The sequence below is a fragment of the Mustela putorius genome, unplaced genomic scaffold (assembly GCF_011764305.1).
Source record: "Mustela putorius furo isolate JIRA1106 unplaced genomic scaffold, ASM1176430v1.1 tig00003871_pilon_pilon_pilon, whole genome shotgun sequence".
NCBI classification, from domain to species: Eukaryota; Metazoa; Chordata; class Mammalia; order Carnivora; family Mustelidae; genus Mustela; species Mustela putorius.
Genome location: NW_025422023.1, coordinates 12,821,210 through 12,842,831, shown reverse-complemented (window position 1 = coordinate 12,842,831; position 21,622 = coordinate 12,821,210). Strand labels below are relative to the sequence as shown.

At 37.4% G+C, this 21,622-nt stretch overlaps 1 protein-coding gene and 1 long non-coding RNA gene across 8 annotated transcripts in view; one reads left to right on the top strand and one right to left on the bottom strand.

The window, feature by feature from the left end:
* The window catches only part of LOC106005404, a 28,675-nt gene extending 22,277 nt beyond the window's left edge, over positions 1-6,398 (top strand). Inside the window, exons 3-5 of one of the 2 annotated variants that reach the window (XR_001178730.2) lie at positions 3,327-3,473; positions 4,507-4,612; positions 6,116-6,398. This is a non-coding gene — a long non-coding RNA (uncharacterized LOC106005404). Of the gene's footprint in view, positions 1-3,326; positions 3,474-4,506; positions 4,613-6,115 lie in introns of those variants that run through there. The other variant, XR_001178729.2, reaches the window with a different exon arrangement.
* GSTCD (glutathione S-transferase C-terminal domain containing) overlaps positions 1,097-21,622 on the bottom strand; it is a 142,749-nt gene continuing 122,223 nt past the window's right edge. For 5 of the 6 annotated variants that reach the window (XM_013054019.2, XM_013054020.2, XM_013054021.2 and 2 more), the window contains exons 9-12: positions 11,660-11,793; positions 9,739-9,769; positions 6,397-6,466; positions 1,097-3,624 (exon numbers count right to left, since the gene is read on the bottom strand). In XM_013054019.2, coding sequence (XP_012909473.1) covers positions 3,488-3,624; positions 6,397-6,466; positions 9,739-9,769; positions 11,660-11,793 — 372 coding nt within the window. In that variant the 3' untranslated portion in view covers positions 1,097-3,487. Of the gene's footprint in view, positions 3,625-6,396; positions 6,467-7,701; positions 7,770-9,738; positions 9,770-11,659; positions 11,794-21,622 lie in introns of all 6 variants that reach the window. The other variant, XR_006602617.1, reaches the window with a different exon arrangement.

Here is a 21,622-nt window from a genome sequence, read left to right as displayed (position 1 = left end):
GTGGGGGAAAGAGATCCCTGAGGAGCAGCTTTGCTTTTGACGGACAAGTGGAGGAGGTGAAACCTGGGGACTTGCTGGGATTGTTGTCATTGTAACAACCTTCCAGCTGCTTGCATCCAACCTCTTTTACTTGCCCTAGCTGAGAAGGAGCCTTGGAAAGGATTTACAAAGAAAAATCTAGTATCCTGGGGGCAATCATTAACACCCATTATCTATGACTAGCCACAGCCATCACAGCTGGAGGATTCCTTGGGGAAAACAGTGGAGTCACTTCCTTTTGTATTCCGGATACTTATCATAGGGGCTATTGTAGTGGGGTGCTTTGAGTCCAGGGGTGGATGGAGAACACTCCTCTGATGGTGCACACCCTATAACATGTACTCCAGGGAAGTTAAGAAAGGCTTTCCTCAGGCAGTCAGGTCTAAGGGCGTGACTAAGGATGAATGACCTTAACTTTAAGTGAATGGGAGAGTAAAAGGAGGCTATTCTGGGTAGTGGGAACAACATGTAAAAAACTTAAGGTAACAGCAGCAAACCTATCAAATAATAGATAAAACAAAATATCTATATTGGAAATCAGAAAATACTACTGAGAGTAATTAAAGAAGACCTAAATATGTAGAAAGATGTATTATGTTTATGGATTATAAGACTCAATATTGCTAATATGTTCATTTCCCTAAATTGGTCTAAAGATTCCAGACAATACCAAATATCCCAGCAGGCTATTTTTTTAAAAATTGATAAGTCAATTAAAAAATTTATATGGAAATACAATGGATTTAGAACTGTTAAAACAATCTGGAAAGTGAGAAATAAAATGGAAAGATCATCTAATTTCAAGACTTCCTGTAAAGCTAGAGTAATCAAACAAATTAATGGAACAGTCTAGAAGTTAGTTTTCAACTGAGGTGCCAAGTCAATTCAATGGTAAGAGAAAAGGTTTTTAAATAAATGATGCCAAAACAAACATGTATTTTTCAAAAGCTATCTACCTTTATGTGAATATTGATTTGAGATGGATCACAGACCTAAAATATAAAAAGCTAAAACCATAAAGTTTCTATAAGAAAACATAAGAAAAATCTTCACAACGTCAGGGAGGGGAAAGATTTATTACAGAGGACACAGAAAATATTAGCCAGCAAAAACAGATAAATTAGGCTTCCTGAAAATTAAAGCATTCATTATGAAAATGAGTAGCTAAGCCACAGACTGGGAAAAATATTCTCAATACATATATCTGACAAAGAACTCTTAACCAAAATATATAAAGAACTCTCATAAACCAACAATAAAAAAAAACTACAGACAACCTAATTTTAAAAATGAGCAAAAGACTTGAACACTGACTTTACAAATGATGCTGAGTATCACCAGTCATCTGAGAAATGAAAATGAAAATCCCAGTGAGGTACCATTTCATGTCTACCAGAATGGTTAAAATAAAAAAGACTGACTATATCAAATGTTGTGAGGGTAGTATGGAGAACTAGAACTTTTATACATTGCTGGTGGGAATATAAAATTCTACAACCACTTTGGAAAAACTGTTTGGCAACTGACATTCATTTATTCGATGACCCAGCAATTCTACTGCTAGGTATTTATCTAAGAGAAATGAAAACCTATGTCCAAGAATATTTATAGGCATTATTTGTAATATCCTTAAAGTTGAAATAATCTAAATAAATACCAATTAGAGAGTGAATAAATACATTTTGATAAATTTATATAATAGAATGTTACTTAAGAATAAGAATAAACTATTGATACGTATGACAATGTGGATATTTCTCAAAAAATACTATCTCGGGCAAAAGGAGCCAGACACAAAAGACCATCTACTAAATGACTTCATTTATATGAAGGACAAAAATAGGCAGAAAAAATGGAGGGTGGTATAAATCAGAGAGACTTCTGCCTTTGGGGTAGGTGAAGTTGAACAGAAAGGGACATAAGAGAACTTTCTGTGCTGGTAGAAATATTCTATATCTTATTTCTGGTGGCAGTTGTATGGAGATACATATATATATATATTTTTTTTTTTTTCAAAACTTTCAAACTCAAAACTTAAAATTTATTCTCTGTAAATTATACCTCCATTTAAAAAAGAAAGCCCAGGATAAAAGAGCATGGTATATCTATAGGTAAAAACGACTAAAAAACTCAGGGCTGATGGTTAATTCTTAAATTTTACTTCAGAAAACAAGAATTCAAGCCCCCTTCCCCTGAATAAATTATTCCTGCATTTTAAGTCATGATGATGGAAGAGTTGTTTATATTAAAGTCCTTTTTCCTCATGATATGTGTCATATAGGGGTTGAAAACATCACAATCAATGAAATAAATCTCATCTTAAATGGTATAACCTAGGGCACATAGAAGTTAAATAATTAGCAGCACGTGAGAAAGGCATGTCATCTGTGTTTAAAAAGTCTGGCTGCTGGGCTGAGGAGAAGTGTGAGAAGGGAGAAATATTCAAATATTCCAAACTCTGTACTTCTCCTAACTCTAATCTACATTCAGTAATTTTTACCAAAGTAATGTAACTAAAAAATATGATTCGTATCTGGAAAATAAATCCAGTGACCATATATTATATTATGACAAGGAACTAATTCATCAATTTTTCTTTTACATGATTTATTCCATAGGCAAGGCATCATGTCTCTTGCAACTCATCTTTGTATCCTTAGAAGATTCTAGGCCAGGGTCTTGAAAATAATGGATCCTCAATAATTATTTATAAACTGGAATTAATTAATCAATGTATATACTGATTAGTTGGAATTTATGTCCAAATTACATATCCCCACAATGGGAAATTTTCTGCAATTATTTTATGTCTTCATATAAAATGTCTGACCCAGTGATGATCTCATTTGGTAATTTATGGGAAACATGTTTAAAGAAGTATATGAAATGAAACACAAGTCCAACTCATCCCGGCTTAAAAATTTAACCATATAGGCGCTGCCTGAGTAGTTATTTTTTAAAAATTATAGAAAAAGCACAATTGTTAAAAATATAACCAACCCACCAACCAACCCCACTGAGTCTAGTTTTGGTCTCCATTTGAATATCTAAACAATCATATAGGCTGCAATGATTACAAAGGCTTCGATTCACTGTTTGGAATTAAATGTCAAATTGGCAAGAGCAGAAAAGCTGTGAACGGAGAAGGAAATTGTTATTCCAGTGATGGAAGCTTCACTGGTGAGAGTTATTCTGTTGGCAGCTGAGACTTCAGGGGATTGATTCTCACTATGAAAACCAGCGGTCCTTTAATCATACATTATAAGAGCATTTGTGATGCTTTGCAGGCAGTCTTTGTTCCTGTGATTTTCCTGCTGCTTTCCTTCCTGAGCACAATAAGTTCAAGATGGCTAATGCTGTTGTCTGGTTATGCCAAGAACTTCCTAAGTGCCACTGGGCTTTCATCATGAAGACGGATGGCAAAACCATCAAAGGTGAATATCTCCTTCTAAATGGGGACTCCCACGATCATGTTATTTTTGGGAGAGCAGCTCTCTGGCTCCATGGATATTACTTGAACGCAGTAACCACGTTCTTCTGCAGCTCTTGCTCGATCCAGATCCACTAGGCACATGCACTGTTTTCCTGAAATACAGTAAAACAGTACCATGAGACACCGTACAAGGAACAGTGCGATTTCCAGTTGTCTAAGGGACTCTACATGGTGACAAACCCTACAAGTATATGGAACATGCTGTTTGCCCCCGAGTCCTGTTTCGTCTGTCTACCTATTTCTTGATCAGTATGGACAAAAGACAATCACATACAACATTTCACAGATTTGCTTTTGCTGACAATTTAAGAATGTTAACTTTTAAAAAATGTATTTACAAGTAGATCTCAAATACAGACTACAGATCTATTTCCCACTTTGGTTAAAAATACATTTAAAGACCTTGTGCCTGCATTCTCTATGGAAATGTATTACCTGTCATATTGTGAAAAAAAATCTATCTTTCATAATATTTAAAGTATCATGCTAACAAAAAGACATCTGAAAGACGTGCTACAGTTGAACCTGGAATTTTTAGGACAAGGAAAAATGAGAAATGGAAGATATTTGAGAAAATTCTTAATTGTGCTTTGGTTATTTTAGGTGGATGTGTACACTGAGTGTAATATAATCAATTTTCAGAACTCCTGCACGCCTATAAAATAGTGATACTCAATTTTTCTTGTAATCTTTGGAAAACAAAAGAGAAGACCTGACTGGCAAGCAAAGCAGCTAATTTGTGTTCCTTTGGCAAATGCAGATTTCTATGTTAAAGGTAGCTCTGGAAATAAAAATGATTTGGGGTTGAGTATATTCAAAGCTATGGTTCACTTTTATACGTTCAGTTTCTTTAAATTCAGTATACAAACTTCATTCTCCAAAAGGCTACTGACTATGCAGAACTTCATTCCATTTTCCCTAATTAGAATAATGACTAAACAGTATTTTTCAGTAATTTATTTGAATGCCCACAGAAGCTGCTAAAATTGAACAGCTGTAGAAGTGAAGGCAGATGACTGAAACAGAGAAGTTCTGTGGAAGGCAGAAGATTCACAGACAGACTGAACGTGAAATCGGTAGGTAAGAATTGGCAATGAGACATTCAGATTTAAAATGTTTACTTTATACTTTTTCCTTAAAAGTCTCCATGCCCAAAAGAATGAACTGTGTTAGAAATGATATAAAAAGGAGATGTCTTGAATTCCACTTAGGTGAGATCACCGCCCCCCACCCATCCAGTCCCTCCCCGTTCATCTACAGTTGTGCAGCTGACATTCTTTTTTCTCCCTTAAAGTACTGTTCATCTTTTAAGACATCTGTAAAGGCTCCCCCCACCCCAAACCCCTCCTCAGTTTAAAATGAAACATTCTCTGTCAAAATAGACGCCCTGCATTCCTTCAGTACCCACCCTGGGTTTACACTGAGGCTCATTTACCCTTGGCTTCCATCCCAGTCCAGTTAACTTCTCCTTTTCTATTACGTAAAAGAATCGCATGTTTTCACATGTCGAAGAAGTATCTTTACAGCTGAAACTCAGTTGTTAGTAAGTCTAATACCTTCTGGGCCCTCGGAAGCTTCCTAAAATGTTCACAGGAAAAAAGCATGACCCATGCAAAGTACAGACATTGACATTTGACGGGGTCTGTGACTTGGAACATGACATTCCCTCCCCTCATGGCAGTGATCATGCCAAGTGCTTCCCCTCCTCTTCAACTCCAGCAACTTCCCTTCTAGCGCTCCCTGAACATTCAAATGTACAGACAACTAGCTCAGAGTGTTGGGAAGGGGAAGGGAGGTGGAAGAGAAAAAGAGTGGGAAAGAGAGAGAGGTTGCATGTAAGAGAGAAAGAGCTTCATATGTTTATGCTCTGGAGTGTGAGAGAGGAGGAAATCACTTCTTTGTTTAGCCTCAGGTCTCAGATGTGCCTCTATGTGTATCTTGATCTGCTGGCTTTGACTTTAGGGTTTGAAGATAACTACTTTTCATACAACACAGTCCCTGGATGCAAGCTAATTAACACATCTGGTGCTCAGCCAAAGAAACAGTAATCTGTTTTCCGATATACTATGGTGGCCTCCAATGTGGGGCCAATTATTTTCTAAATAATTTTTAAGATTATTTTTGACTCCACTCAATTTTCACAATCCCTAATTTTGGAACCTAGCCTTCGTATGGGTTCATAGCATGGCTCCATCATCTACCAGGTAAAAGATCCTGGAGAAGGTTTTGTCCCACTCCTAAATAATATTTTCATTAGAATTTGCTGAGATAATGGTAAGGGCATTTAGCTCAGCACTTAAATGTGCACTAACTTTTAGCTGCTATTGTCCTTCAAAATGTTATTTCTTTTTCTGAAGCAAAGTCTTGGATAAATGCATTACTTAGACTTAAAATGCTACTGCAGGTCTTCCAATTAAGGTAATATTTACTATTACAGATGCTGAATAAATTGGTCTATGATTAATTATATACAAGTATGCTTTTTTTCCAAGAAAAAAATGCTTATACATATTTTAACAAATTAATGTTGGCATGAGAAGTTGATTTTTCCATCTTTATATTTTCTTCTGTGGCTTTTGACAGATCCCTCGGTTTGTTCATAACAATGAGAAAGAGATTTCACATAATTCTGCTCAACATAAAAATACTGAAGATGAATGTAAAAGTATTAACGTTAACAAAAATGGGATAAAATACTCTTATACCTACAAAGCCCTTTTCAACATGGATTGCCTTTTCTGGGAAAAACAGACTTGAGTGTCTTGTGGATAAATGGACCAGTTTTCTCCATTTACAGCCAGTCCATTCATTCCTAGGCATAGTGTGTGTAATCTACTCGCCAGCTGCTCTGTGAAAACACATACCTACAAGTCTTCGTTGGGGCGGAAGCTGCACAGCTGTCTGATCCGCAAATCTGCACAGAATCATGTGTTCCTAAAAGAAAAAGCAATAGAATGTGGGTCTATTTTAATCTTCTGTTTCAAAACTGTAAAAATTATTAAAACTACTTCACTTTTCTGGAGATCTACAGTTTAACTGAATAAAGTACTGCACAAGTAATACGTCTTAAAGAAACACACTTTCAGGAAGTGGTACTCAGTAACATTTCCCCCTTTCAAGGAGACTGTTCTCCTGACCCAGTTCTTAAGAATGGATGCAAGGAAAAGCCTCTGGCCACCTAGCCAGTTTCTTTGAGCAAAAATAAGGTTACAGTGTGTGATTATCACATGTTAAATGAAAAGACCAAAAAGTCACTTCTATTTTTCCTTTAATAGAACTTAAATCTCAGGAACATGGTTCCAAGAAGACAGTTGAAGTGGCTTTTCTTCCTCCTGCCAGAGGAAAAGGAAGTACTGGGGAAGATCATCACTACGTGTGGGTTTTATGGTTCTGTGGTTCTCTGGGATACCCAGCCAAGTGCTGGCTGCTCGGACACTTTTCTGGCCTCTTCCCTTATCCCTCCAGAGGAGAGGAAGCTGGCTCACTCACTCAAAATGGCTGCTGGAGGGGCATCTACTTCTACTTTAAGGGCAACCATAAGAATAACCTGAGCGAGTGGGAGGAAAATTATTGTTCAGCTTGACCATTTTAGGAAAGACTGCTTTCATGCAAAAAGAACAAGCCTTCATAGGGGCAGAGAGCTGATGAGTCCACACAGGGCTCTGAAATCTGTGAGCAGCCAAAGGTGAGTGCTCGGGCAGAGTGGGGGTACTGCCGTACTCCCATGACGGCTGTTCACTTGGAACAGATGCAGGGTCCCTGTGTGTAAATGATCTCACCTGGCAGCTTAGCCAAACGCTTGAACTCTGATTGCTCATTTGTCCCCTTTAGTCTTTTGTACATTCAACTTGAGGCTTCCATTTTTTAAAAGAAGGTAATTGAGGTGACTATGTGATCTTGGTTCTTTTGTGAAGGGTTACTTCTGTCTCAACTTTTATGCATTAAAACAACAATATTGTAATGCTCACTATAAAATTTAGTGGCCAATGGATAGGACACTAATAAATGGTTAAAATGAGTAACTTGTATTAAGCAGCCATGAACTGGCATCAACAAAAGGGCAGAGGAAAGGTTTAGAATTATAGAATTTGAAGAAAAGGCCAGAAAAAGCATGCCCTTTGTCTTCACTGTGTTTGAAAGTCAAGATCTCTTAACGTTGAGGCAATCACCTTTGGTGTCTTCACCACATTTTACTGGAATTATTTGTGGATGTGTTCTCTCCACTAGAAGTTAAATTCTGGAAAGGGAAGGCACAGAGCAACAAGTCAGTTCAAGGTTTTCTGGCTAAACTGAACTGTGGAGAAAAACACTTCCAGTGTAACTCTCAAGATATTTGGACACTGCCTCCGTTTAGTTCTGCCTGGCAGCCCACCTATCATGGTTCAGTTAAGAAGTATCTTGCCACAGTATCCAGGAAGTTCAGACCTCTCTCTGGTGCCTTAATACCTGTGACCCTCAAAAGGGTTGAAGGCCAAGCAGCTTTTGGGGGTGTGGGAGAAGGAGTAGACAAAGGTGAACTGGGTACCAGTGAGTTTTCTGCTCTCTGGAAGAGCCTGGGTGCCCTGTTGCTACTCCTTAGAAATGTTATACTCTTTTCTAGCCCATGAGACTGTGGCACCCGACCTCTTCACTGACCTAGGTTTTTTCCATGCATCTTCTCAGTTTGTTTTTAGCTAGCATCACTCAAAGAAGCATTAAAAACAGGGGCCTAGTTTTTGTTTATTTTCCAACTCATTGTCTACTTTATTGGCAGGGTCTTATAAAAGAAAGGTAAGGTGTTTTGAATCTTAGAAGATAAAGTTCCCCGGGTCCTGATTTTCCAAAAAACCTTAGAGTTCCCTAAGACATACAAACTTTAAAATCCAGTAGGCAAAGCAGGAAAGTCTGGTTCTGGATGAAGGCATCAGCATTCTTCCTCTGTAGGTTTTTGTGTATGGTCAGAGCAGGAGAAGGGGTGGGGGTGGGGAATGGAGGGTGGGAAATAGAGTTGGAGGTACCTGTTTAGGGGTTATAAAGTAGAGGTGAAGGAGATATATGTGCCAAGGTGGTGGAAATTAACATTTTTAGGTCACTGTCCCCCACTACTTAACTGTTGGATGGAGAAAGGAAAAATCTTGAAAGGTGGGGCTGGCATGTAAAATTAGACTATATATTTTTAGTGTGTCTGTGTAAGAAGTGAACTAAGAATCTGATTTATCAAGTTTTAATGGTATTATTCATATATTTCTGGCAAATATCATTTATCATTTTCTAGACTGCATTATGTCATGTTATTGACAAATTAGTTGGTGATATTTGGGAAACTGGAAACTAGTTTGCTCAGACTGATGCCCCGAAACTATGTAATGTTCTGACTACTGCTGAGAAACAGTTCTTGTGTTTCTTCATGCCTTATGAGTAGAGGCACTGCTTTTGTTCCAGACCAGGGCTTGGCAAACTCCAGCCTATAAGCCAAATCCAGTCTATGACCTCTTTCTCTATGGCTCTGAAGTTAAAAACAGTCTTTACATTTTTAAAGGACTGTACACCACCACCACCAAAAGCAACAAGAATGGCAAGGACAAAGTAGAATAGTGGGGAGGTTTTTAAGTGCCTGACAAAACCTAAAATTTTTACCATCTGACCTTTTACAGAAAAGTGTGCCCGTGTTCTAGAGTATCTTCTCAAAGATGTTTATATAGTGAGCAACTTTGGAAAATACATACTGTCTCGCTCTGGAGCAAAGGGCAGGAATGCTTGCTTAAAGATTAAATCTTAAGACATCTGGCTTTCCTAAGCTCAGTTTCCCTCTCCTGTAATGCAATTCACTGTGCATGTAGCGGTCGTGTGGCCCTTTTTGTGCTGCCCTGTGGGAACTGGGTCTCGGGAAGTCAGGACAAAAATGAGGATAGCCTGGGTACTCCTGCCAGGTGTCTGACTCAGAAGTCTCCCATCTGCTGGCATCCATGAAACGGTGGGAGGCTAGCATGGGAGCTTACAGGCTAAACTCTCAGACCCCTCACAAATCTTGCCACCTACTTGAACTTGAATCCTGATTTACAAAACAAAACAAAACATAAAAAAATACCCACTCCCAATATTACATGTTGATGAGTAATTCCAAGATAACTATAGATTATATATCCCATTAGAAATTTGGGAGGGGAAAAATACAAAGAAGGAATAAAAAGTATATTAGAAATACGTCTAGAATTTTTTAAGTTTACCTTATATGATAAAGTTTTCTTGAATTGTTCACTGAAATAGAAAAGAAAAAAAAAAACACCAAAGATTAGGAATCCAGATAACAAAGATTAGGAGCAGAAATACTCTATTTCTATAATATTATAGAAATACAGAAGCAACTATAAACAAAAGTAGGTATTTTATCTGAGGAGTATATAACGTGATCTTAAACTAAAAGCTATGCCAGTTTGAAATGTCTCTGTTAAAAGTAAAAAACATACTCTCAATATGCTATTGATTTTGAAAAAATTTTCAAAGATTGTTTACACTATTAGAGATGCACAACCATTTTTTTTTTTCTCTTCCCCACATGGGTGCACACAGATCCAGGGGTTTTAAAATGTAGGTTTTACTACTATTTAGGTATGGTGAGGCTAACAGATCAAGAGATGTTTGCCATTGAAAAGATAGTTTTTTTCTCAACAATTCCCAAGAGGAGAGGGCATGCCATGCCACAGAGGGCCACATGGGAAGCACCAGGGCTGTAGGAGACAGAGGGAGTGGGATATAGTGTGGGCAAGAGTCTTTATTAGGGATTCCATAGGAAGAGATGATAAGGCAGAATGAGCAAGTTTAGGACTGGGTAGTTTGGATAATGCCAGTGGTTTGGGCGATAGGGGCTGTCCCTAGTTGTCTAGCACCTGACACTGGGGTGCTAAAAGGCAGGGGGATAATGGACTGGGATTGTCTTCCAATGACAAAAGGAGAACATGGCAATAAACCTACAGAGATATGAAAAAGTTGACAGACACTAAAGTAAGATTTTAAAATCAACTAAATGAAGCGAGAGGCTAAATAACTCAAATTAACATTCTTAAAAATCTTTATAGTGCTAGACTTACAGATTTATTGCTGGTCTGTATCTGTACAGATTCAGAGCAGAGTGAAATTTTAGCTATTGAATAAACCTTAAGTTATGCTTATTTGCTTTTCCAAAGCTCCTTTGGTTTTCTCTCAACTAGTTGCAAATTGTGGTAAAGAACAAAACCATGAAAATAAAGAAAAAAACCAAAGACAAAGAAAAAGAAGGCTGTTATTTGTACTGTATTACTTTACTCAGATGCCTTCAAATATAAATTCTGATGGGAATTTGCTAAGATTTCTTAAAAGTAATCATGCAAATGGCCAGAGTCTTTTTTATGATACATAATACAATTTTAAAACAAAATATTTAATCTATTCTATAATTAAAATGATCAGCATGATTCTCAATAACTATGGTTCAGAGAGATGTCATAAACACCGTGACACTATCCCTCCAATAGGTCAGGTCAAAGGGGTGAGAAGTAAAATGTCTCCCTCTTGGAGGTGGGATAAGCAGGACTGTAGAAACGGCTGTCCGGCTTGCAGATTCATCAGCTCTCATGGGCAGTATTTAAAAATACTGTACCTGGCAACAGCTCACATTTTATTGAATGCTTACTCTATGCTGCTTCTAGGTGCTTTATATAGATCTCATTCAATTCTCACAAACACCTTGAGTTGGTTCCTATTATAACCTTCATTTTGTAGATGAGAAAATGTCGGCAAAACGAGCTGAAGTTAATTGCCTGAGGTGACACGACTTAAAAAAGTCAGAGGAGGTCCTAAGCGCTTAACCACAGCACGCACTGCCTCTCATAGGTGATGAGAAAGGCCGAACTAGAAATTCAGATTTCTAGTCAGCTCACTCTCCGACGGACTCGCTTCTAAAGTTGAGGAGCTAGATGCCGGAGAAAATTCAAGGAGCAGCCGGAGAGGAGAGCTTCCCGTCCTCACATAACTCCTCAACAGCACCTGCCTTTGTGGAAAGAGGAAGGGAGTTCAAACTGAAATCTCACTGCAACTTTGTTATCAAAGGAGTTTCGGGCTTTAGTTCTGTTCTCCCCACATTGGGGCCTTAGGGCGAACACGACATTTCACCTTTTGGGAAAATGAAACTTTGAGGTGTTCTGAATGAAACCGTAACAGCAAGGGCAGGTGACAAAGGAAGCCCGCGTTTTGATGCAGTGCTCAATCACCATGTCTGTGGCCACTCCGCAAGCATGCAGTGCCACCTGGAAAACAAAACCAGACGTCAGCACCGAGTTCCTGCCTCATCAGCACTCCTGCTTCTGTGCCTTCTTCTTTCCTTTTTTTTTTTTTTTAACTCTTTGTGAGCATGTGAGGACTGATCCCCTGGAGGTTTCAAGTTACCAGAACATTATTCCATAATAGGTTAGATAGTTCCCATCTGGACATACCAAAGGGCTAGTCAGCTATTCATATTAATTAAGAAAGCTAAGCAAGGCTGAGAGATTACAAATGGAACGCTGCAAAGGAAGCACAAGATTTATTCAATGGAAAATCTGACATGATGTTAAATATGGAAAATTCAATATGTATGCATGTCTAAGCTGGTGCTCTTGGTGATTATTAATTTAGTTCAGTTGTAGCATTGTGGCAAGAACATGAGATTGAAATCTGAATGTTTAGTTTCAAACTGTAGTAGCCTATGAGATCCTGGGCCGTGTAAAATTTAACTTCCTTGGGCCTCGGTCTGCCTAACTATAAACTATAGTTAATAGTACTGACATATAACAATGATGTTGCAAAAATTAAATAAATACATATTCAAAAAAATTCTTTCAAATACTATATGAATACAATCTAAACAATGTTCTAGGAAAACTGATCAAATCATATTTATGGATCCCCTTTTCATATTCATATAACAGGTCATATAATTCATAAAATAATAATTTATACATAATTCATATTTATGAATTCAATAATTCATAAAAATCCCTGAAAGTGATCTTAAGATATGTTTTCAAAACAAATTTCTTAAATATACCTATATTGTGACACCATTTAAAGTAGACAATTATGAAAACTATTAGGCAAAATAAAGCAAAACAGGACCCTATGAAAAAAAAAATCTGATATGGGGATCTTAAAAAAATATAGTATTTTGTCAGAAATATGCTCAGATCTCTGACAACTTCAAGGTAGAGAGGGTCTTTCAGAGTGAAGAGGAGATTTTCTGGAAATTTCTGAATGTGAGTATCATAAGTTAGATTCCCTTCTTAAACTGGAAAACCAAAAGCTATGCTGTATTGGGAAGAGGAAAGCATGATTTCTGCTCTCAATCCTTCTTCTGAATTTCCCCTCCTTTTAGGCTTATATTGATTTAGAAGTTAACCGTTCCTGTGGTTGTTGTCAGTCCTCTTTCACTCTGAAAATCGAGCCTGGGAAGGTTGCCATTCGGTGGAGGCAGCCACTACTGGGTAACTGCAAGTAAAGAACTTTGATTTCTCATCTGTCCCTTTTATTTAATCAGCTTTGCAGGGTAAAAATCAGGCTAGTTCTTATTTTCATGAGTAGCTAGAAAAAACCTCACCATTAAAGTTGTAGATGCATATTCCCCTGGAGGGGAAGAAAAGAGAACTAACATTCTCTGAGTGCCCTTTATGTGGGAACACTAGGATGGGTGAAGGCATGCAGATCTTTCTATGCCTACAAGGGCCCTGAAAGATTTTTATCTCTGTTTTAGAAGTAAGAAAACTAAGGCTCAGAGAAATTAAGAACATGCCCACAACAAAGCAGATTCTGAGCGGCAGGATCCTGACCCCAGAGCCTGAACCCATACGTTAATTACATCAGGCTGCTTCTCTGCAAAACTCTTTTAAGAATCTTAAAAGTATGGACAATTTACTTTTATAAATCTCTCTTCACTTAGGTTCACACTTCCTTTGCTACATGCAAAATAATGAGTTTATTTCCCTCACTTAAACAAAACAACTAAATCTAAGAACTGTTTACCCAATGGATTTTAGTCCTAAAAGGTTTTATTGCTTCATATGCTCCTAATTTCCATTGTTACCAAATGCAGATCAGAAAGAACAGGCAAATAACGAAGAGAGATATAGATCAATAGAACAATCTGAATATGAACATTGAGCATAAAACAAATGTGGCATTTCAAACCACTGGGAAAAAGACGTACTTTTAATTCATTTTTTTTAAGATTTTATTTTTAAGTAATCTCTATTCCCAACATGGGGCTCAAACTTACAACCCTGAGATCAAAAGTTGCATGCTCTGCCAACTAAGTCATCTAGGTGCCCCGAAGATGGGCTTTTTAATAAGTGATGTTGAGTTAACTTGACAGCCATATGAAAAATAAAATGAGACCTTTTCCTCTCACCACACATAGTATATTTCAAATGGATTAGAGATTTTAAAGCACAAAACAACAACCACCACCAATAATGAATTCCTCTATAACCTAGGGGAGTGGAAATACTTAACTATGTCTGAAATTCTATATACAATAAAGAGTAAGTTAATACATTTGACAAAAATGAAAAAAAATTAGATGGCAAAGAAACAAAAACCATACATAAAAAGACAAATGACAAAGTGAGAAAAAAATTGGCAACTTAAAACATTAACAAAAAGTTAATATCCCTAATACATATCAAGTTTCTGAAAATAAAGAGAAGTATATAATCTGATAGTAAAATGGACAAAAGATTTGGAAAATCCAGAAACAAAAATATGTGAATATTGTCTTAAACCAAAGTTGTTCAATATTGTTCAAAATAAGATAACTATTACATTAAGATACTACTTATCACCCATTAAAGTGGCAAAATTCTAAAATTTGATGACAATCTATGGGCCAGGATATGGGGAAACAGATAATGTCATACATTGCTGGTGGGAATATAAAAACATCACAACCCCATGAAGGAGGAATTTAGCAATATCCAGCAAAATTACATGAGTAATTTGCGAACTCACTTCTAAAAATCTGTTCAAGGGAGACACTGGCCAAAACATAAAAAGATTTATTCATTGAAGTAATATCTGAAATAACAACAAGATGGAAACAAGCCAATTTTCCATTGAAAGAGGACTCGCGGCTTGCTCTGAAGTTCTAAAAAGGAATGAGGAACATTTCTCTACAGGGCCATGGTAGAGATTATTAAGTGAAAAATAATGTTAAAACAGTTCTCAAACTATTTTCAGTAACCATCACTGGTGTCTGTATTTTTGTTTTAAGACTCAAATGTGTATATTGTGAGATAAAGCAAATAAGAAATACGCTAATGGTGCCATTAGGAAACAGAGCTTTTTTTTTTTTTTTTTTTTTTTTTTAAAGCATAGGAGAAAGAAGAAAGAGATATGAGATAGCTAAGTGAGGCTAAGTTAAAATCCCATAGTTCTCGGGGCACCTGGGTGGCTCAGTGGGTTAAAGCCTCTGCCTTCTGCTCAGGTCATGTTCCCGGTTCTTCTCATTGGGCTCTCTGCTCAGCAGGGAGCCTGCTTCCCTTCCTCTCTCTGCCTACTTGTGATCTCTGTCTGTCAAATAAATAAATAAATAATCTTAAAAAAAAAAAAAATCCCACAGTCCTGAATTTAAATTGGAAGTGTCAGTATTTACCCACGATGATTAAAAAAAAAAAAAATTTTTGCCTTGCTCAGACCACAGGAAATCCTGGAAGACCAAACCAGTGGCAACAACTAACCCCAGTACCTAAATTGTGGTAATCGAAATAGCATTTTCATTTAAAAACAATTTAGAGGGGCGCCTGGGTGGCTCAGTGGGTTAAGCTGCTGCCTTCGGCTCGGGTCATGATCTCAGGGTCCTGGGATCGAATTCTGCATCGGGCTCTCTGCTTAGCAGGGAGCCTGCTTCCTCCTCTCTCTCTGCCTGCCTCTCTGCCTACTTGTGATCTCTCTCTGTCAAATAAATAAATAAAAAATCTTAAAAAAAAAAAAAAACAATTTAGAGCTGCATGAAGGAATAGCCACTGCCAGGTAGGAGGCAGGAAATGCGTAAGATGAGCTGGAGCATCGTGTTATACGGAAAGCACGGAGATATGAAATACTACTGAAGTCCTATCGATAGGACTCAGGAGCTAACCTCAAGAGACTCCCACTGAACAAACATCTGAGCATCAGCAAGAATAAGAAGTGCAATACAGTAATACTAAGCATTTCAAACATTAAACTGGGGAAAAAAAAAAACCAACTCACTTTAAAATCCAGAAAATACAGGGGAAGAATCAAATTTTATCCGCTCTTTCCTAATGTACTGACTGTACCTCTGCATAACGGAACAGTTAATAAAGAAAAGTAAACGAAGATGGAATGATAAGATAAGAATATCACCCTTGTGCAATCCTTCCTGAAGTAATGGAGCTAAGGTCAATGACCTCAAATGTTGCTAAGGTTGCACAAGAGACAACCAGATGGAAGTGCCTACTGACAGAACACACCACCACCTATGATACAGTCTTACCCCAAAGTAAACCTGATCTGATTATGTTTCTACAATCTAGATCTAAGCACCCACTTCTAAGCAATCTTGGGAACAGGGTAATATGTGATACAACACCAGGGGGATCTGACCAGCAAAATCCAATTTGAGGGAATTTCTACAGGGGAAACGACATGGTCATGTAAACAAACTTTAAGGGAAAAAAAGAGACTGGGAAGGTATAGGAGGAAGAATGCATCTACGTGCCCATACCTGAAACCTGTCAACATGGCAAAAGGATTTTTTTTCAGATGTTATTAAAGATTAAGAACATGAAAATACCAAGATTATTCTGGATTTACATGGGTGGGTTCAATCGAATCACATGAGGCCTTCAAAGTAGAGAACTTTCTCAGACCAGAAGCAAGATAAATGAAGCCCAAGGAAAAGTCAGAGATTTGAGGCAAGAGAATGACTTGAACTACCATTGCTGGCTTTCATGGGTAGCTCTAGGAAGTGGAGAATGAATCCTGGCTGAGCCAGCAAAGGAGCTGGAACCTGAATCCTACAATGTATGGAATTAAATTCTCCCGACAACCTGAATCATCCTGAAGTGGATCTCCCTCAAAGCCTTTAGATAAGAGCCACACCAAAGCAGCACCTGACTTGGACCTAATGACACCTGGAGCAGAGAAGCTAGCTGAGCCCATCTGGATTTCTCATCTATAGAACTGTGAGATAACAAATTGGTGTTATTTTAAGCTGCTAAATTTGTGGTCATTTTTTTGAATAGAAAACTAAAGCAGGTGAAAACCTATATATTTTCAGCTTTAAGAGTCATATTAACCGTTGCAATTTTTGTGTCTTATTTCAATCCTTATTAAAAGAAATACACTGTAAAAAAATCATGAGACAACTGATGTAGAGAGCTTCTACAGCAACATAAAGGTGATTCTGCTCAGTAATTTGCTATTGTCTTGTATTAATCATTAAAGGCCTATAATTACTCCTTACAGTCCAAGAAATTGCAGAATTTATTCATTCAGTAATCATTCACTCATTCAACAATCACCGGGCATTTTGTCTGGTGGTGACTAGGAATGCAAAAGTCAGAAATATAATCCCTGTTGTATGTTCTGTCATAGTAACAATGGAATCCAAACTACTTAATGCATTTATCAACTCAACCTGGGAATCATATATGTTGAAACAACTCATAAAGTTCATAAAATATCGTGTCTCTCATGTGTGTGATTTACCGGGGATACAAAGAAGAGGAAAACACTACACATACAACAAGACACAAACAGTACACAAACTTGTCTAATACAAGACAGAATACGTTAAGTGCCACTGAAAAAATACAAACAAAAACATCAAAAGAGGGATAGGGCATATTCAGATGGGGAGAATTCAGGCAGGGATTCCTGGAATAGGTGGCATTTGAGGGCCTTGTAGAGTAGAAAAGAGTTTAGAAAGCAAAGAAGTAACAAGCACACAGGCAAAAGAACAGATGGCATTTTCATGAAATACAGTGATACTAATATTAGTAATAATATAAAATTTAATATTTATTGAGTAAGGCATTAAGTGCTTTCCATGTATTTGCTCATTTAACACAATAACCCTACAAAATTAAGTATAACTTTTTTAGTTTACCTTTTTATTGTGGTAAAAATATATACAAGATTTGCCATCTTAACATTTTTTTAAAAGATTTTATTTATTTATTTGACAGACAGAGATCACAAGTAGGCAGAGAGAAGGGGAAGCAGGCTCCCCGCTGAGCAGGGAGCCCGATGCGGGGCTCCATCCCAGGACCCTGAGATCATGACCCGAGCCGAAGGCAGAGACTTTAACCCACTGAGCCACCCAGGCGCCCCACATCTTAACAATTTTTAAGTGTTCACACTGTTGCGAACTTTTTCATCTTGCAAAACTGAAACTCCAGGGGCGCCTGGGTGGCTCAACTGGTTAAGCGACTGCCTTTGGCTCAGGTCATGATCCTGGAGTCCTGGGATCAAGTCCCACATCGAAATTCCTGCTCAGCAGGGAGTCTGCTTCTCCCTCTGACCCTCTCCCCTCTCATGCTCTCTCTCTCCCTCACTCTCTCGTAAATAAAGTCTTTTAAAAAAACAAAAAACAAAAAACTGCAACTCCGTACCAACTGAACAGCAACTTCCCTTTTCTGCTTCCCCTCAGCTCCTGGAAACCATCATTCTGCTCTCTGTTTCCATGCATGGAACTACCTTAGATACCTCATAGAAGAGGAACCTTACAGTATTTGTCTTTTTGTAACTGGCTCATTTCACTTAGCATCCTCAAGTTTCATCCAGGTTGTAGCATTATAAGATCTCCTTTTTTTCAAAGGCTAAATTTTATATATATATATACACATATCTATGTATATATATAATATAAATTATAAATTATATGTATATATAAATTATATCACATTTTGTGTGTATATGTGTATATATACATATATATCACATTTTATATATATGTCTATGTAAACATGTACATATATGTATATATATCACAATTTGTTTATCTATTCATCAGTCCATGGAAATTTGAGTTGCTTCCATCCCTTGGCTATTGGGAATAGTGCTGCTGTGAACAGAGGTGTGCAAATATCTAAGTAGATACTACTTTAAGATAAGGAAATTGAGGCCCAGAGAGGGTAAGTAACCTGTTGCAGGTCACAGAGCAAATCAAAGACCATTACTCAGACATTTTGGGGCCTCCATCCTAGATAACTACTCTTTACAAATACATCCCCTCTCTTTTATTCATTTCATTGGTCCTACTATGTTCTGAAATTACAAGAAGATAGGGAACTAGCATGTATTCAGTATCTGCTAGATGTCAAAATCTTTACATTGGGGGGCGCCTGGGTGGCTCAGTGGGTTAAGCCTCTGCCTTCGGCTCGGGTCATGATCTTGGGGTCCTGGGATCAAGCCCCGCAACAGGCTCTCTGCTCAGCGGTGAGCCTGGCTCCCCCATCTCTTCCTTTCTGCCTACTTGTGATCTTTGTCAAGTAAATAAATAAAATCTTTAAAAAAAAATCTTTACATTGATTTTTTTATTTGATCAATTATTATTTTAGTTTAATATGTCAAGTAGCTCTTATTATCTCCGTTTGCAATAACATGTCTAAAGTCATCCAGCCAGCAAGACCTGGTCTGAGGTCACAAGTGACAAAGCCAAGATTTAAACTCAAACTGCCTGATAACAAACTTGGCTCTAGTTCTCCATGTTCTCATTTGCTCCTTTCTGAGATGTAGGAATTGAACAGGAAGTCATCGACTGGACTCCAGGCCCAGCTCTCTCACTAACTTGCTTTGCTTCTATGTAGATACAGATAGCTTCAACTGCTCCATCTGTAAAATGAGAAGGATGAACTGGATGATCTCTAAATCTGCCCAGCCCAATAAGGCTCTGAACCTTTGCTTCTCAAAGAAGGATTCTTAATCAAATATCTTAGACAGAAGTAGGTGTGGTCCTAACTGTGCACTCATGTTCTCTCCCCAATCCCTTTGAAAACTTTTGTGCAATTATATGACAGATAATTGGCTTTACAGTAATAACAAAGAGTCCTTTGTTTTGTACACTCTTCCACCCCTAGAACATCTGGCAACCAAAGCCAATGCTTTTCAACTCACTGATTTTCTTTCCTGAAATCTAGCACTTCCTTGATATAAGTGCAGATTGTTATCCCTTGATTTATAAATATTAGACATTATCTATTGATTTTCCATTATGGAAGACGAAGTTTTATTTGATGAAGTGGGTTTTTTTTTAATACTTACATCCTTTTCCCTTTTACCATGCTCTTAATATTACCTCCAACTTTATTTATGTAATGTCTTTATTATTGTTGCTTTACATATATACTGTTCACTGCTGAGCTAAGCGTGTTATACAGTTTTTTTAAAACACTCAAGCCTCTCCCTACTCAAAGCTTTGTAAAATGCCCTATTGTATAACTTTCTACTGTATAAAAACTACTAAGTAATCAGTCTCATTTTTCTTTCCTGAAAATCTTTCCTGGGCTTTCTGACCTTTAACTAAACGACTCAAAGCTTTCTAGGCCTTTTGCCTAGCTCTGGTCCTGAGATTTCCTTTGCCATCATACTGAGAATTTTCTTCACCTCCTTTTGTGTTATATTCCACTTATTCCTTTTTCTTATTACTCTCTTGTGTCAGTGAAACACATCTTCTAGGAGTTTCCTGAAGTACCTTTCTTGAGATATTAACTACTTTCACACTTTAAAATAAAATGTTTTATTTCAGGTTCTATTTCTCTTTTTGTTCTATTTTTACAGGTGATGTCATACTTCATTTTTTAGATTTTCTACTTGTTTTTTTTTTTTAATTTTGGTTAACATATTTTTAATTTCCAAGAAGTTCCTTCTTGTTCTCTGTTAGTTCACTTTTGTTCCTCCCCCATCCCATCTTTTCATTCTGTCCTTGTTTCCTTCATGTAATATCTTCTCTGATCTCTCCATGGATGAGATCCTTTGTTATTTATGCTTTTGGTCTCTATCTTCTGTTTCAGAAGTTTTCCACATTTGATATTCCTTGGCTGTCAGTTCACATTAAAGAACGAATCACTAAGAAGTTGACTGGAAGTACTGAATGGTGGGCTTCTGGTGGGCTTCCCTAGTGACTGAGTGATCAGGTGGCTAGCTGCCTTTTTTTTTTTTTTAATTACAGCTATGTATTTATAGTCATTTTCTCTAGGGACAGCTCTGATTCTAAAGACAAACATTTTTTTTATCTCTTTGATTGAGAACATGATTCCAGCTTCTGAAGTTCTGGAAGTAAGGGCAACTGGCGGGTGAGGAGGAAGAGATCCAGCATTCAAGTTCACAGATTCTCACTGAGTCCTTGTTTTCAGTATGGTACATCACCCTTGCCCTCCTCTGTGCCCAATATCCCTGTATCTTGAGCATCTCTGGGCTCAGTTTCTTCATAGAATAACCTTCTAGTTCCTTGCAGGAGTCATGGAGTGTACACAAGATTGAGATAATATCTGGGTCTCTAAATATTTTTTTAAATTTTTTAATTAACATATAATGTAGTATTAGTCCCAGGGGTACAGGTCTGTGAATTGCCATCTAAAAATTTTAAGTAAACATGATTGCAGCTCTTCCTTATCCCCTTCCCCTGAGGTTTCTGTGTCCTGAATTCTTGATACTGTCTGGGATTCAATGAGCAAAGTGACTTGTTTCCTGACAGTCACTCCTTCCCCTCATGCATTTAAGTTTCTCTTTTTCTACTCAATAGTTTACCATTTCTCTTCAATGTGCTTTCTGCCTTCATATATTATGGTTCAAATTACAGAATCTTGAATGTAGTTTCATCAAAGATGGAGTATGATTCTTCTGGGTTTTGTTCTCCTTGTTATTTGGGGATCTGATCTTTCTTGGAGAGGAGGAGGTTGAAATGCCTCTATCTGCTGTCTTCATGTGGAAGTCCTCTATTTTGCCTTAATGTCTTTTCAAAACTATGTCTGCAGACTACATACTTCCTCAAGTTCCTTTTCTTTTAAAATAAGGATTATATAAATTATTTATCAAAGGTTTTACTGAATTACATTGTGTAATTGCATATTTATTGTACTGTAT